At 46.1% G+C, this 14,892-nt stretch overlaps 1 protein-coding gene across 9 annotated transcripts in view; it reads right to left on the minus strand.

The window, feature by feature from the left end:
* Positions 1-14,892, minus strand: part of PTPRM (protein tyrosine phosphatase receptor type M) — a 1,907,823-nt gene that overhangs the window by 1,241,093 nt on the left and 651,838 nt on the right. For all 9 annotated transcript variants that reach the window (XM_029591025.1, XM_029591024.1, XM_029591022.1 and 6 more), the window contains 2 exons: positions 7,220-7,298; positions 6,355-6,470 (listed from right to left, as the gene is read on the minus strand). In XM_029591025.1, coding sequence (XP_029446885.1) covers positions 6,355-6,470; positions 7,220-7,298 — 195 coding nt within the window. The remainder of the gene's footprint in view (positions 1-6,354; positions 6,471-7,219; positions 7,299-14,892) is intronic.

Here is a 14,892-nt window from a genome sequence, read left to right on the forward strand (position 1 = left end):
AGAGGAGAGTAGGTGAGTTCTTGATTAGAGTTTAGTGGATTTAGTGGATAGCGATTTCTGAGTGAGGTGTCCTTTCTTCTGTTTTCATCTGTTTATCTTAACCTTTGTCTCTTGTTTTTGTGTGTGGAAGTGTTTGTTTGCTAAGTTTGTCAGCCTGCCTTTGTGTTTGGGTGAGGCATGGTGGTAAGGTGGAGGAGGAGTGACGAGGAGGAGTGGTGAGGCATCGTGGTGAGGCGTGGTGGTAAGGTGGAGGAGGAGTGATGAGGCATGGTGGTGAAGAGGAGGAGGAATGGTGAAGAGGAATGATGAGGCACGGTAGTGAGGCAAAGGAGGAATATTGAGATGGAGGAGGAATGGTGAGGCATGATGGTGTTAACGAGTGGAGGGGCAGGGGAGAGAGGAGAGGCATGAGGAGAGGAGGAGGAAGAGGAAGATGGAGGATGAGGGAAGGAGTGCTAGGGGAAGGAAGAGGAGTAGAAGTAAAGTAGGGTCAGGGACAGAACTAGAGATAGGGAGGGGGAAAGGATAGGAGGAGGCAGGAGGGGATAGGCAGGCAAGTCCAGTGGGAGGGAGACGATAGGCTAGGGATAGACAGAATGGACAGAGGGAGGGGAGTCAATAGAGCAGGTCCAGAAAGGGGGAAGGAAAGGAGGGGAGAGAGGAGTGGGAAAGGAAAGACACCTCTTCTTAAGCGGAAGTGGCATCCTCTTCAGGCAGCAGGGCACATTCGTCTGAGGGCACTGAAATTCAGGCTAGAGGACAATAAGATGATCATTGCTGTGGTCCTGGAACATTATGCCATGCTCCTTGGCAACCGTGCTGCCAAGACATCGAGGGCAGCCAAGGGCCAGATCAGGCGCATCATTGCCCAGGCTATCTCAAGGTGCAGCGGCGTGAGATGTAGTTGGGAATAGGTGGCCTACAGGTACCGAGACATTAAGGCCCAGTTGAAGACAAAGGTGGAGAATCGCAACAGACAAGCGGAAGAGACCCTTGTCTGAATGTGCTCATGCCCATGGAGCAGCGTCTCGTCCAACGGCAGGGACTGGATGTGTTTGAGGGACCGACTGAGCGGTTGGGTACCACATGTGCCGAAGCCAGTAAGTTCACTTCACCTGTAAATGGCAAGGCTGCACAATTGTGCAAATCATTTAGCATAAGATGATCACATTTATTAACATGCAAATTGTGCATCTCATGCCACATGTCCATGTTTGTAACTCTTGGCTTTGTTACTTATGTCTTCTTTGTTTCCACATTTCTCATCCAGGTCTCTGCTGGGCCCAGCCGTCCAGCCCCAGGGACCAGTTGTGAAGAGCCAGGGACATTTCCATGCCCCTTTGCTTATGGATGCTCAGACACAATTCAGCGAGGAGAGGAGCAGCAGCAGCAGCAGAAGCAGCCTTCTCAGCACAGCCAGATCCTGCAAGCCCTTGGCTTAGCAAGCCCATTAATTGTGAGCTCAAACCTTTCAAGCTTCATGGAGGAGCCCAGCCTGCAGTGGCACACACTTGAGACAGTGCAACTTCACTCTAGCATACCACATGGGTACCACGAGGCAGCAGACACTGAGCTGGAGCAGCCCACCAGCCCGCTCATGACACTTCTGGAGGCTCAAACCTCCACTCCGGCCTCGACAAGCACTGCACCAGCTCTGGCACCTGTTCTGGCACAGACTGAGGCCTCAATGCACAAGCAGCTGGACCGACTGGAAAGGAGCCATGGTGTCCACCTGCACCACATACGGACAGAGCTAGTGTGCCTGAGCAGGGCTGTCAGCGGGCAGACTCAGGCCCTGCCTGACCAGACAGCAGCCCACACACAAGCTCTCACCACAGTGGCTACCTCAATAAATAACCTCACCAGTGTACTCACTCAGATTCTCCAACAAATGCCAGAGCCTCCACCAGTGCCTTCCCCAGCATCCCAAGACTCACTGCCACGTAGCAGTCCCCAGCCTGACAGATGACACAGGGATAAGACCCCAAAGACAAGCCATCCCATGTGGCAAGCTACGGCATAGCAAAGGCCCATGAAGGTTTGCAACTGATACCCTGTAACACCTAAAAACAAGTGCTGTTCAACAAGCCTGGCTGGGCCTCTGGAGAGAGTTCCTGTGTGGGCTAGATGGAAGAAGACTGCTGGGCCTGTCTTCCCTACAGAGCTCCTGTACCGGCTTGCTGAAGGGGATGATCTATTGTCTGCCATTGTTGTCCCGCTGTCGAGTTGTAAAGCCCTCCTCAATGCTCTGCCTGTACTTCAGCCTCCCTGATGCAGTCTCCAGTCACGACCCAGCTGCTGGCTCTTCTCATCGTGTCTCATCTTCTGCTCCTGAGTCCTCAGCCTAATTGCTTTAAGGATGGCCACAGATAGCATAAGGACTATAACTGATTCCAGCTACAAGCAAACTACGCTGCATATTTTCTAGGTATATACATACATACATACAGCAGCACCACATGACTAGCCTTGAGCTACATCGGCCAAGGGGCTTGCAGCACTGTGATAACTCCATATTTGACTAAGGCTACCTGTGCGAGTCAGGCGAGGCAAATAGCTTCTAACACACCTTTGCACTGAGTTCAACATCGTTAACCTTTTCTTAGGAAGCATGTGGATGCTCTTAGAGCCATTAGAAACTGTACTGCGACATTAACATTTCTGAGATGACTTGCAAATACAAGTGAAGGCATGACACTATCTGATTCCCAATCCTGCCTTCACACAGTTTGACCAGCATCATTGTGCCGCCTTCCCGAGAAGCTAACCTAATCAACATGATTACATTGCAACGGCCAAGGCCCTCACCATCTGGACATGATAGTTGACATTTTGCCTAGGTAGGTGTAGCAGGGTGCATCTGTGTATGGTTGCATGCAATCACAAAGAGGCATGCTGGCTTGGAATGCCACAATGTTGGACAGGTGCTTTACTGAAGGCTGTAAGTGAAGGCCTGCTAGGTGAGCACTCTGATGTCAGCAGTGGCTCAGAAACAGCTGATGCAGTGCTGTCAGCAGTGTCTTTGCAGGCCCATGTGGCATAAAGCATTCCAAGTACAGGTGCATAACTTCACATGGACATGTTTGCCAGCTATGGGATGAGGCTGTAAAATGGGAGCTCTGTGACTGATACCTTAAACTGTTTAACTGTAGCTTTAGGCTGTGCCTTTGAACCTCAGAGCTACTTGTGATTTATGCTCTCCATGTTCAAGGCCCAGCTGGAGTCCCATCACAACTATGGCACTATCACGACCCACATGTGAGGGCTAGGACGGAGGGGGGGAGGCCCATCAAGCAAAACACAGCAAGCTAGGCCAAGCTATGTAAACTGTGTTCACAGTCCTACATGAACTCTCTTGTGACACATGCCTCTTTTAGACTCACTATCAGTCAGAAAACATTAGGCCAGCCACATGTATTTGGTGTTATCATTACTTTGACTATAATTTTTCAAGTACAGTCAACTGCTCCATTGTCAGGATGAAGCCTACGTAGGCATATGTGTTTTCTGATACACACTGATCCAGACAGAGGAGCAGTGAGTGAAAGAAAGATGATAGAGAGGAGAGCAGCTGCAAACACTCTACTGGCTTCCCTTCCATGGAATTGGGAAGGGTAGTTCAGGCCTAACAGGCAAAGTAGCGTTCCCTGAGGCTTAAGCATGATGTCCTCGGCTTGTGCGGGTGCACATGGGGGATCTGGAGGTAGATCCGGAAGTATCTCCTTTGGTATCCCATGGCGTAGAGTGAGATTATGGAATACATAGCAGAGCAGCACTATATCTCCTACTTTGGGTGGGGCATACATTAAAGCTCAACCCATTTTGTCCAAACAGCAAAATCTACTTTGAGAACTCTGAAGGTGCATTCTATGACACAGCAAGTAGAACATAAGGCCTCATTGTACCTCGTCTCCGCCAGTGTGTTGAGAATAGCAATGAGGGTGAGAAGCCAGGTCCTGCAACCATATACTGAATCTCCGGCGGCAAAGACAGAATGAGGGCATTAATCACACCCAGTCACTTTGAGATCTGGCTTCCAAACTACAGCATACTAAAAGATGGTAGAAGCTAACCTCTAGCTTAGCCTGAGCCTTAAAAGCCTATTTTGTAAGTGCATGTCACCTTTTTCCGGGACACTATAAGATTGGTATAGAATTAGCTGAATCTAGGTCAGAGCTTCCTGACTAGTAAACAGTGTTTGGGAATTCCACCAAATGTGTTGCAGGCCCTCACAAATAAGCTACGGCTACTCGTTTGTAACAGTCATCAAACCCTGAAGCAGTACATCAGAGCTGCCACACCTGTCCTAGCAGAAAAACTTCTACATCGTGGTCTGAATGTGCAAGTCACTGGCTCTTGCCCTGACACAAGGAATATGCTAGGCCCTAAAATGCACAGGCTACTGCTTCTGGTTTACCTGTGTGATGGGCAAGGCAAACTGTGTGGGAAATCCTGGCTGACCCATCACTTACAGGCCACACCTGATCTGCGAGTACCAGCATTGTGGACACTTAAAGGTTGTGATCAACCTGTGAGATTTCAGCTGCTCCAGACGGGAGGATTGGAAAAGTCTACTTTTTCTAGTGAAGCCATAGAAAGTGTGTAGTGACTGCTCACACATGAAGCTTTATGGTAAGTGCATTTTTTGGCCTCACAAGATTAGCAGGTCTGTGGAACATGAGGACAGAAAGCCAGGCTCTGGCACAATGGCATACAGACCTAACTTCACAAGCCACTTTTCCTGTCAGCAGTGCTGTTACATCCCCCACAGTCCCCCCATGTCTGTGCTGTTTGCCGCAAACACATAGCCAAAGATGGAATAGAGAAAGAAGCATCTCTTACCTACGATTCAAACCATCACCGTAGAGGCCATCTTCAAAATTTTCATACAGGCCTGATTGCCTAAGTATAAAGGAATCGTGTGCGACCCCCGGTACCTGGCCACCAAGTCGAGGATGCACATTCGAGCATCATAGGCTTCTTGCACGTTGATGGAGTGGAAGAGCTTTCTGTTGCGGAAGATCTCCTCCCTGTCACGAGGTGGGTTGATGGCCACGTGAATGAAGTCGATAGCTCCCAGAGCACTGGGAAAGTTAGCGTTGGCAATAAAGCCTCCCTTCAATTCCATCAAGTCCTGCCTGCCCTGAGGAAATGCTATGCAGCGATTCATGTGGTCAGAGCAGCTGTTATGACCTGGTCCAGACAGCGTGAAAAAGTGGTTTGGGACATTCCCCCTATGACCCCTACTGTCGTTTGGAAGGAGCCACTTTCCAGGAAATGCAGGGTGGCCAATAGTTTGGTGAGGCCTGGAACAGCGTGGGGCCTTTCCGTGACCGGATCCAGATCCCCTCTGATTTGTTCATTTAATTCCAGAATAGCCAGAGAGCTGAGGAGATACCTGCTAACCACATAACCCTCTGGTATGCCCAGTAATAAGGCTCCTGGAGGAAATATGTGCTCTTTGTATCTCCTCCGCCGTTTCTGCCTGCATGTCAACCGCTGCTGTGGGCCCCAACCCTCTCCCTGCAGGGCCAGTGGGTTGGGGGACTTCCTTAGGAGAGGTTGGAACTTCCCTTGCCTGTTCTTGTGATTGTTGTTGTTCCTTTTGTTGTTGTCTGCAGCGAGCCTCCTGAAGCATCCAGCATTCCCCAACAAGCAAACTTGCCACAAACATTATGGGTTTAGGAAGACAGGCCAGGTAAGAACTGGTGATTTTATTGGCTCAGAAGGACCTGGAAGGTGTGTCTGATAGACGACCTCTTTTTATCGTACGTGATAATAGCTGCTATAATAGCCACGATACTCACTAATGGCCATGGGCACGCCATAAAAAGTTTTTTTCCCCTTGTATACACACACAAAATAAAGATGTAGTTATTTCTGACGTTAAATCCCACATTAGTGTGTGTTAAGCTATTGCAGAATGCAGTAGGACACCTTAATTTGCATTGACTCTTCCCACACCCATATTAAATTTAAAATTTGCATGCAGACTTGCGATAGGCTATTATCATGTGCGCCACACGTGGCAGACCTCATTTATTGCACGCTCGGGCCTTAACACACTTTCATGAATAACCCAGCAAGCTAGCTGTTTCGCACTGTAAATTAGTAGAACCCAACTAACTTTCTTCCTTCTAACCTCACTTCGCCCTGGGACGCCCAAGATTTAAGCAACTATTATATACAGTAGCTGCCTAGAGAAACTAGATGGCTGTATTTAGCTGCTCAGCCCTGGACCCTTTGAAAATCTACTACTATCGGCCTATTTTCTCAAGCATTTTCTCTTACTTTATATCCTGAGGGGAAAAGAAATTTCATAAATGTGTGTATAATTTTAAAATGAGAATTTACCTGTAACCATAGCCTGTCACTTGCTGTGGTTTTACCATTTGCAGTGCACTGAAAAGTAGCAAACTGTCCGGCATTTACATCCACATTTTGAAGACGAAGGAAATGAGGAGTTTTGGCTGATTGAAAAAAATATGCAGTCATTAGGAAACAATATAACTGTGATGAATTACTTATATTAACCATACTAATTTCTTAAATGGCTATCAAGTTAGCTAATAACACCTTTCAATACCAAATTGAATTTTTAATTAGAAAGCATTCAACACCAAATTTTAGTCTACTGCAATTAAATAAAGTATTGCACATGATTTTCATTTATATTGCTATAAGTGGATGAAACATTCAATTTAGTTTTACAAAAAAAAAATACATTCACATATATAGAGAACATGATAGCATCCCCCTCTTATCAAGATAACAGCACTGCCTTGCAAACCTCTTTTCCCTACTGATGGTTATATATCCAGATCTTCCTATTAGATCCACCCATGAGACATAAAGCCAGGGAGAGCTAGAAGATGCCATTATTGGAGTATATCTTTTAAGACCAATATTGACCTTAGAATGTGCATAATGTTGCTATGTTCTTAAGCAATATAGAATAAATGTATAGATATTTTAGCTATATAAATTATTTCTTATATATGGGATACAAATAATTGAGTTTTTTGAGATTTAAAATTTATTTTTAATTTGCAGAAAGAAGAAAGAATGAATATATTACAAACACTATCAAGGAGAATAAATTACAGACTTTCCTCAAGGATGTATAAATTTAGATAAGTCTCTTTATGTGAGGGTCCGTGTACACAATTAAAGTTTACGAACTGACTTAAATAGCTAAGTAAAGTATAAAATCACTTACTACACGGATGTCCCAGAACGTTTATTTCATCAATAGCTAAATATCCATGCTGTCCAGAAGTAACCACTTCAAAAATAACCTAAAAATTGAAAATAAAAATTAGAAATGCCTCCATTTTTTTAAATATAGGTTTACAAAAGCAGTAAAACATTAGCATATTTAGTATTACAATGTTATTCATTCAATATCCTCTAAAACTGTCACAGTTACTCCTGTAATGCAGTTTCACTGTGCCCTGTTCCAGCCTGCTGTGACAACTTCCCACCAGCAGAGACCTCCAGTGAGCTGTGTTCCGAACTACCTGAGCCATCTACTCACTGGCCACCTAACTCAGCCTCCTCTCCACCAAGGTCCTTAGTGAGCTTCATCTCCAGCCTTGTCAAGTTCTGCCTTGCTGCCTCCATCACGCTCAAATCTAGCCACATTTAACCCTATCTTGCCAGAAACTTGACACCGTTTCATGGAGTCACCCTTGACACTCTGACCTGGCTTTTCTTACCTTGCTGCATGCCTTGTGACCTCCAGGCCTTCTTGTGTCTTAATCCTTGCCTTGTGAGTTATCTGGGTCTTCTTGCTCCTTGATTCTTGCCTTGCGGCCTATCTAGGCCTTACCTTGCCTTGCAGCCTATCTATCTAATAGAGATGTGCTTCGTTTATCACGAATTAGGCAATTTCAACAAAATTGCCTAATTCGTTGTGGGTCGGGGGCTCCGAATCCCGAAACTGATTTTCCCCAAACTACGAGGAAAATTAGTTTTTCGGGTTTGTATGGGGGGAGGGGCACTTTTTTTTTTTTTAAATAAAAAACCACCCCAAGCATTACAATTTACTGTAATACAACCCCCCCTACACATCCCGATCCCTCCCCAAGACTTACTAACATCCCTGGTGGTCCAGCGGGGTCCCGCGAGGGATTTCTCCCTCTGTGCCATCGGGCTTTCCGGCCTGCCTCGTATCAAAATGGCGCCAATAGCCTTTGACTTACTATGTCACAGGGGCTACCGGTACCATTGGTCAGCCCCTGTCACATGGCTATCGGCGCCATCTTGTGCTCCTACCATGTGACAGGGGCTGACCAATGGCACCGATAGCTCCTGTGACATAGTAAGGGCAAAGGCTATCGGCGCCATTTTGATTACTGGCAGCCGATGGCTCGAGTGCAGGAGATCGCTCCCGGACCCCCACTGGACCACCAGGGATTTTTTGGCAAGTATTGGGGGACCATCCTGTCCGGCCTGCCTCACACAAGATGGCGCAGGCCATCCATTGCTCCTACCATGTGACAGGGGCTGACCAATGGCACCGGTAGCTCCTGTGACATAGTAGGTCAAAGGCTATTGGCGCCATTTTGATGCGAGGCAGGCCAGAAAGCCTGACGGCACGGAGGGAGAAATCGCTCGCGGGACCCTGCTGGACCACCAGGGATGTCAGTAAGTCTTGGGGAGGGATCGGGATGGTGGGGGGGGGGGGTTGTATTTAATGTATTAAAGTAAATTTTAATGCTTGGGGTGGGTTTTTTTGAGCTTCGTTTTCCCGCGTCGTTTTTTGGGCCCGTTTCGTTTTTCCCCGTTTCGTTTCTGTTCGTTTTTTCTAAAAACTAACCGAGGAAAAACGAACTTTACTCCGAAGCGTCCGACTCAAAAAAACGACCCGGTAGAAAAAAACGAAGCTCATCTCTACTATCTAAGTCTTACTTTGCCTTGTGGCCTCTGGGCCTGCTATTAGCCTAGAACTTCCTCTGTGGCCTGCTCAGACCTTATCTTACTTAAGAACATGCCATACTGAGTCAGACCAAGGGTCCATCAAGCCCAGCATCCTGTTTCCAACAGTTGCCAATCCAGGCTACAAGTACCTGGCAAGTACCCAAAAACTAAGTATATCCCATGCTACTGATGCTAGTAATAGCAGTGGCTGTTTTCTAAATCAACTTGATTAATAGCAGGTAATGGACTTCTACTCCAATAACTTACCCAAACCTTTTTTAAATTCAGCCACACTAACTGCACTAACCATGTGCGTTGAGTGAAAAAGAATGTTCTCCAATTAGTTTTAAATGTGCTACATGCTAATGTCATGGAGTGCCCCCTAGTCCTTCTATTATCCGAAAGAGTAAATAACCGATTCACATTTACCCATTCTAGACCTCTCATGATTTTAAACACCTGTAACATATCCCCCCCTCAGCCATCTCTTCTCCAAGCTGAACAACCCTAACCTCTTTAGTCTTTCCTCATAGGGGAGCTGTTCCGTCCCCTTTATCATTTTGGTTGCCCTTCTCTGTACTTTCTCCATCGCAACTATATCTTTTTTGAGATGTGGCGACCAGAATTGTACACAGTATTCAAGTTGTGGTCTGACCATGGAGCGATACAGAGGCATTATGACATTTTTCGTTTTATTCACCATTCCCTTCCTAATAATTCCTAACATTGTTTGCTTTTTTGACTGCCGCAGTACACTGAGCCAACGATTTCAATGTATTCTCCACTATGGCACCTAATTCTCTTTCCTGGGTGGTAGCACCTAATATGTAACTTAACATAGTGTACCTATAGCATGGCCTTCATGTCTCCAGCCTTGCTGCCTTCAGGCTTCTGTGTTCTCTGTTCTGTGTTGTCCTTATCTGCTCCAACTCATGTCTGCCTTATCTAAGTCCTGCCCTATTCTGCCTTGTTTAGTCCTGTCCTTGTCTAGTCTTGTCGTGTCATGCCCAGTCCAGTCCCCAGTGTCCTGTCCACAGTTCCTGTCTGTTCCAGTATACAGTCCACATCTCCTACCCTGTTTCAAAATCTAGTCTTCAACTCATTGCCTGTTCCAGTCTGTCTCTGCCCACAACCTCCAGCCTATGTCTACCCTGCACTGACCAACTTATCCAGCCTGTCCAGCTAAGCCCTACTGGCCCCCAGAACCCAACGGCTCAACCTACGGGAAACGGGGCTGGCTAGGTAGAACACCAGCCCAGCTTTTAACCATGATGTTCAGCCGGCAAACCCAAGTCTTACTGGCCCCCAGAACCCAAAGTTTCAACCTGCAGGTAAGGGGGCTGGCTAGGTAGAAGACCAAACCCAGCTTTCAACCATGATATTCAGCCAGCGTACCCAAGTCCTACTGGCCCCAAAACTTCATCAAATTCTGGCAGACTGCAAAAATCAATTGATCAAGAACCCAAGAGCAAAACCTTCGGGGGAGGGAGCTGGTTAGGTAGAATATAGATCCAGCTCCTGCCCTGTGGTCTTGTCCTGCTCTTGAGAGGGTATTTCCTGACCCCAGCCTTTGTGAGAAAAACATACTGTATAGTTAGCTTTATGATGCAATATGGACAACTATTTAGAAGGGCAGCTACTGACAGCATCCTCATAATTACCATGTTTTCAGAGACAAGGGCATCAAGACTTGTGGGGCTCATGCTCACAAAGTCTGGGAGACAAGGTAGCATACAGTGGGGAAAGTTTCAAATGTCAGAGAAGAGTGAAGCTGTGTTGCACCAATAGGAAGTTGAACCCTGCCAGAGGGAGAAAGTATCAGCCTAACATTGACAACACATCCTATGAAGCAGGATCAATGGGAGAAGGGATAACCTTTAAAAATGCTCGGATCCAGATACTCATTAAAAAAGTAAACTTTACTGGATCCCAACTGCCCTGCTTTCATCCTATTTCCCTCTTCCATTTCACATTCAAAATTATTCAAATGTATCATTCACCTCTGCTATCTTGACATTCTTGTATCATTTCACTTCAATCTGTCTTCTGCTCTCTACGTTCCACAGAGACAGTCCTTGCCAAAATCTCTGATGACCTATTTATAGCTAAAGTCTCATTGACCTATTCGCTACTTTCAGCATTGTTGATTACAATCTACTCATTAATACACTATCTTCATTTGGATTTTTGTTATTTCATATTTTGGCTCTCCCTTCACTTCTCCCATTGCACTTTAGTGAATCTTCCGTGGGAAATTCCTCTATCGCTATCAACAGTTGGAGTACCTCAAGGCCTGTCATTGAGTCACACCAAGTTAAAGTTAATATTACCAAAAAAGAAATTATATTTCCTCCCAAGCTAACTTCCCTTTTTACTGTTGCCATGGATAACATTATCATCAAGTTGGCAACCTTGAGATCATCAACTCCATTCTTCCTTTTCTTTGTTTGAAACATCTAAAATATTGCTAAAACATCTTGCTTTTTCTCTGTATCACCACCAAAATGTATCCCTTCCTTTGTGCTTTATTTCATCATGTCTCAGTTAAACTACTGCAACTTTCTCCTCAGAGATCTCCCACTGAACTATCTATCTTCACTGCAATCTCTTCAGAATTCAGCTGCCCAATTTATCTTCTTCAAATGTCATTATCATCATGTTACTTTTCTTCTAACGTCACTACACTGGGTCCCCATCCACTTCCGCATACAGTTGAAGCTTCTCCCACTCACCAACAAGCAGGGTTGGTAGGTGAGAGGGAGAAGCACCCTAGGTGAACCTTACAGACTGGTGCCCTCCCCCTCCCTGGACCTCCCCATGCACAATTGAAATGTATGCATTTACAGTAACAGATTTTATATGAAAAAAGACATTCTTAGGTAAAAATCTTATTTACAACATATATATTATATATACATCTCATATTAGGAAAATAGAACAAGCCAGGCTACTATAGATCCCTACACAGAAACTACACACTAGCAGAATTCCTCACCTTGGGTCACCGGGCAGAACACAGATATACTCTCAGCAAATACAGATTAAAGAAACCATAAACAGAAATGTGCAGACACAAACTGTGTTATGCTCAGGCTTGTGAACCCTTGGGCTGATGGGAGGATGGAATACCTTAGGAGGAAGATTCGTAGGTTCTCCTGTTGGGTGGCGAGGCAGGAACAGAAGGCGTGACCAGCTGACTCTCGGCACTGGAGACAGAGGCGACTGTGGAGGCAGACGAAGAGTCGTGACGTCAAAGGGAGGAAGTGTGTCTTCGCCACTGGAAGCCCATGGTCCCCCCAGGAGGAGCCCATAGGGACCAGGACCGCTGGGACTTAGGTGGACCTTTGAGAGGTCAAGAAGTTCAGTGCAATGGCTGACTGGAGCTTCACCTCTGGAGGCCCGCAGTCCCCCCGAGAGGAGCCCGTAGGGACCCGGGCCGCTGGGACTTAGGCGGGCCCTTGGAGACGACGGTCTAGAAGAAGTCCGAGGTCAAGTGCCAGAGGGTCGTCGCTTACCAGTCCAAGGTCACACACTGAGGGATCACCACTTGCCAGTCCGAAGTCACACACCAGAGAATCACCGCTTGCCAATCCGAAGTCAATACCAGGAATCACAGCTAGCCGATCTGAAGTCACAGACCAGGAATCACCACTAGCCGATCCGAAGTCAGGAACCAGGGACACCAAGACGAAACAGGAACAAGGATACAAAGCACAAGAACTCACCGAAGCAAGCAGACCTGACTAACCACGGAAGTTGCCAAGTCAAGGAATGAGCAGTGGAAGTCTCCTTTTATACTTCCTCTGCTCTGGCTCATAGGAAACAGGTGAATCTAGTTAAAGGGATCAGGTCCCTTTAAATCTGAAAAGGGGGCACAGCCTCATGCCTAAGGATGGTGGCAGCCATCTTGGATTTCCTCCATGGAGGAAACACTGCTGGACGCCGCGAGGGAGGAGCAAGGACGGCTCCCCACCTGGCGACCAGGACCGGGATCCATATTGGAGCGAGGGACGTTGGATCCGGGGCTTCTCCCGGAACTCCCGCGGCGGGTCACCGCCGCAGGCATGGTAGGGGACCGCGCCCGTGGCCCTCCACGAGCGCGGAACATAACAAACTGAACTAGAAACCGCAAGCCGCCAGATATTTTATGCAATGCAAGAATTCAAATATTAAAATCACCACCATTCCTCAGAAAACATAAAATAAAAAAACCCAAGAAATATAAATCATGATAGTAAAACCATTTGAATAAAAAGAATAAATATTTCAAAACAGTGACAAATAGAAAAAAATACAAAAGTCATATAATTTTTTTAAATTTCCCAAACATCTATCAAATATTTCAAAACAGCAGACACATCAAATAGCACCCAATAATTACAACGAATGCAATGATCCCCTGGGGTTCATTACTAATATTTGTTCTAGTAACTCCTATAGCTAGAAATGGTACAGGCTAGTAGATAAGGGGAGCAGCATTTGGTACACATCTCCCTTTAAGAGAGCTGGGATGGCCATTCCCTTTTGGCTATAAAGGCAGCTCTCTCCTTGAGAGCTTGGGGCAGTGCAGTCTAAATTTTGGAGTTAAAGGAGGTGCAAATTTTTTTTCCTGTTTTCTACTTCTGGCCCTACCTTTGGGGCCCAGGCACTTAAGCCTGGAGACCCTGAGAGAGTTTAAGAAGCTGCCCTTCCTGTCCATCAATTGGCTTGTAGGGTCTGCATTCTGGGTTAATTTGGGATTTTTTTTACATTTTTCTTCTTTGTAAAAAGCCTTGTAAAACCTCTGAGTGTTACCGGGAGAGAGATCATGGGGATATCTCTTCTGGGAGCCCAGGATAGGAAAGAGGTATGGTAGGGACCTTCTGGTAGTTTTTGGATTCAGGTTTTCAGAAAAGAGATATTTAGTTAAAAGAACTGGAATGAAGATTTGCTGCCCCCTTCCTGCCCTGAAGAAGGAACATCAGAAAAGCTGTGGTGTTCCAGTTTGGACTCTCAACCATCAAGGGATCCATAAAACAAAAGAGATAGAGACCTGCCAGAGAACTGTGCGTAAGAACAAATCTGAGATCTTTTCAGGACCCTCACATGAAGTCTTCACCTTGGGAAAGAGGTAAATTTGGAACTCTGTGCAGAGACTGTTTTATCAATTTTTTGGCCAGTTGAATGCGGGGGGAGCTTGGTCCACACAAGAATACCCCGTGCACTTGGAAATCTTACTTATCCAAACTCTAGAGGATAAGGGTTTCCCTCGCCCTGGCACAAAAAGAGAGACCCTGCCACAGATAACAACTAATAACTGTAAATGCCAGCTGGAAACTGAGAACTGATGTGAACCGTACCACTGATATTTCAACAAAGTCTGTCGGTAAAGTTTATTTTTGGACATTCCATCAGAGTTTCCATTGTTGTTTGTTGGCACTCACATCCACCTAAGGGAAAAAAAAGGCACACCTATCTCAGGCAAAAAATACTGTGCCATCCCTGGTCCCCAGGTTCTTGGAGGAATAATTCCTCCCCCTGCCAGTCAAGAACCTGGTCCTGGGGAAAGAGACTTGTTGGAGAGTCAGTTGAAGTAGAGACAGCCCCAGGAACTATAAATTATTTTATGGGCGCATAGGTAGTTAGTCATCACCCAGGGATGAGATTACATTAGTAAGGGTTTTTTTTAAAATCCCCTGCACTCATACCTAAGAACTTTTGATTTTCAATCAACTTGAGATTGTCATGGATTAATAGAGGGGAGGGGTGATGGTGCACAAACTCTCCCCTCTCCCACACCCCTAATCTCCAATACACACATGCTCGATTACACACACTTGTTCACCCTCACTCATGTTCTTTCACTCTCTCCCACACACATATACTCTCTCTCACATGCTCTCTCACACCTGCTCTCTCTCACACATACTTTCTCATACACACATGCATGCTTGATCTTACATGCTCTCTCACACAGTCTCTCACATATTC

This window comes from Rhinatrema bivittatum, chromosome 2, assembly GCF_901001135.1.
Source record: "Rhinatrema bivittatum chromosome 2, aRhiBiv1.1, whole genome shotgun sequence".
NCBI lineage: Eukaryota > Metazoa > Chordata > Amphibia > Gymnophiona > Rhinatrematidae > Rhinatrema > Rhinatrema bivittatum.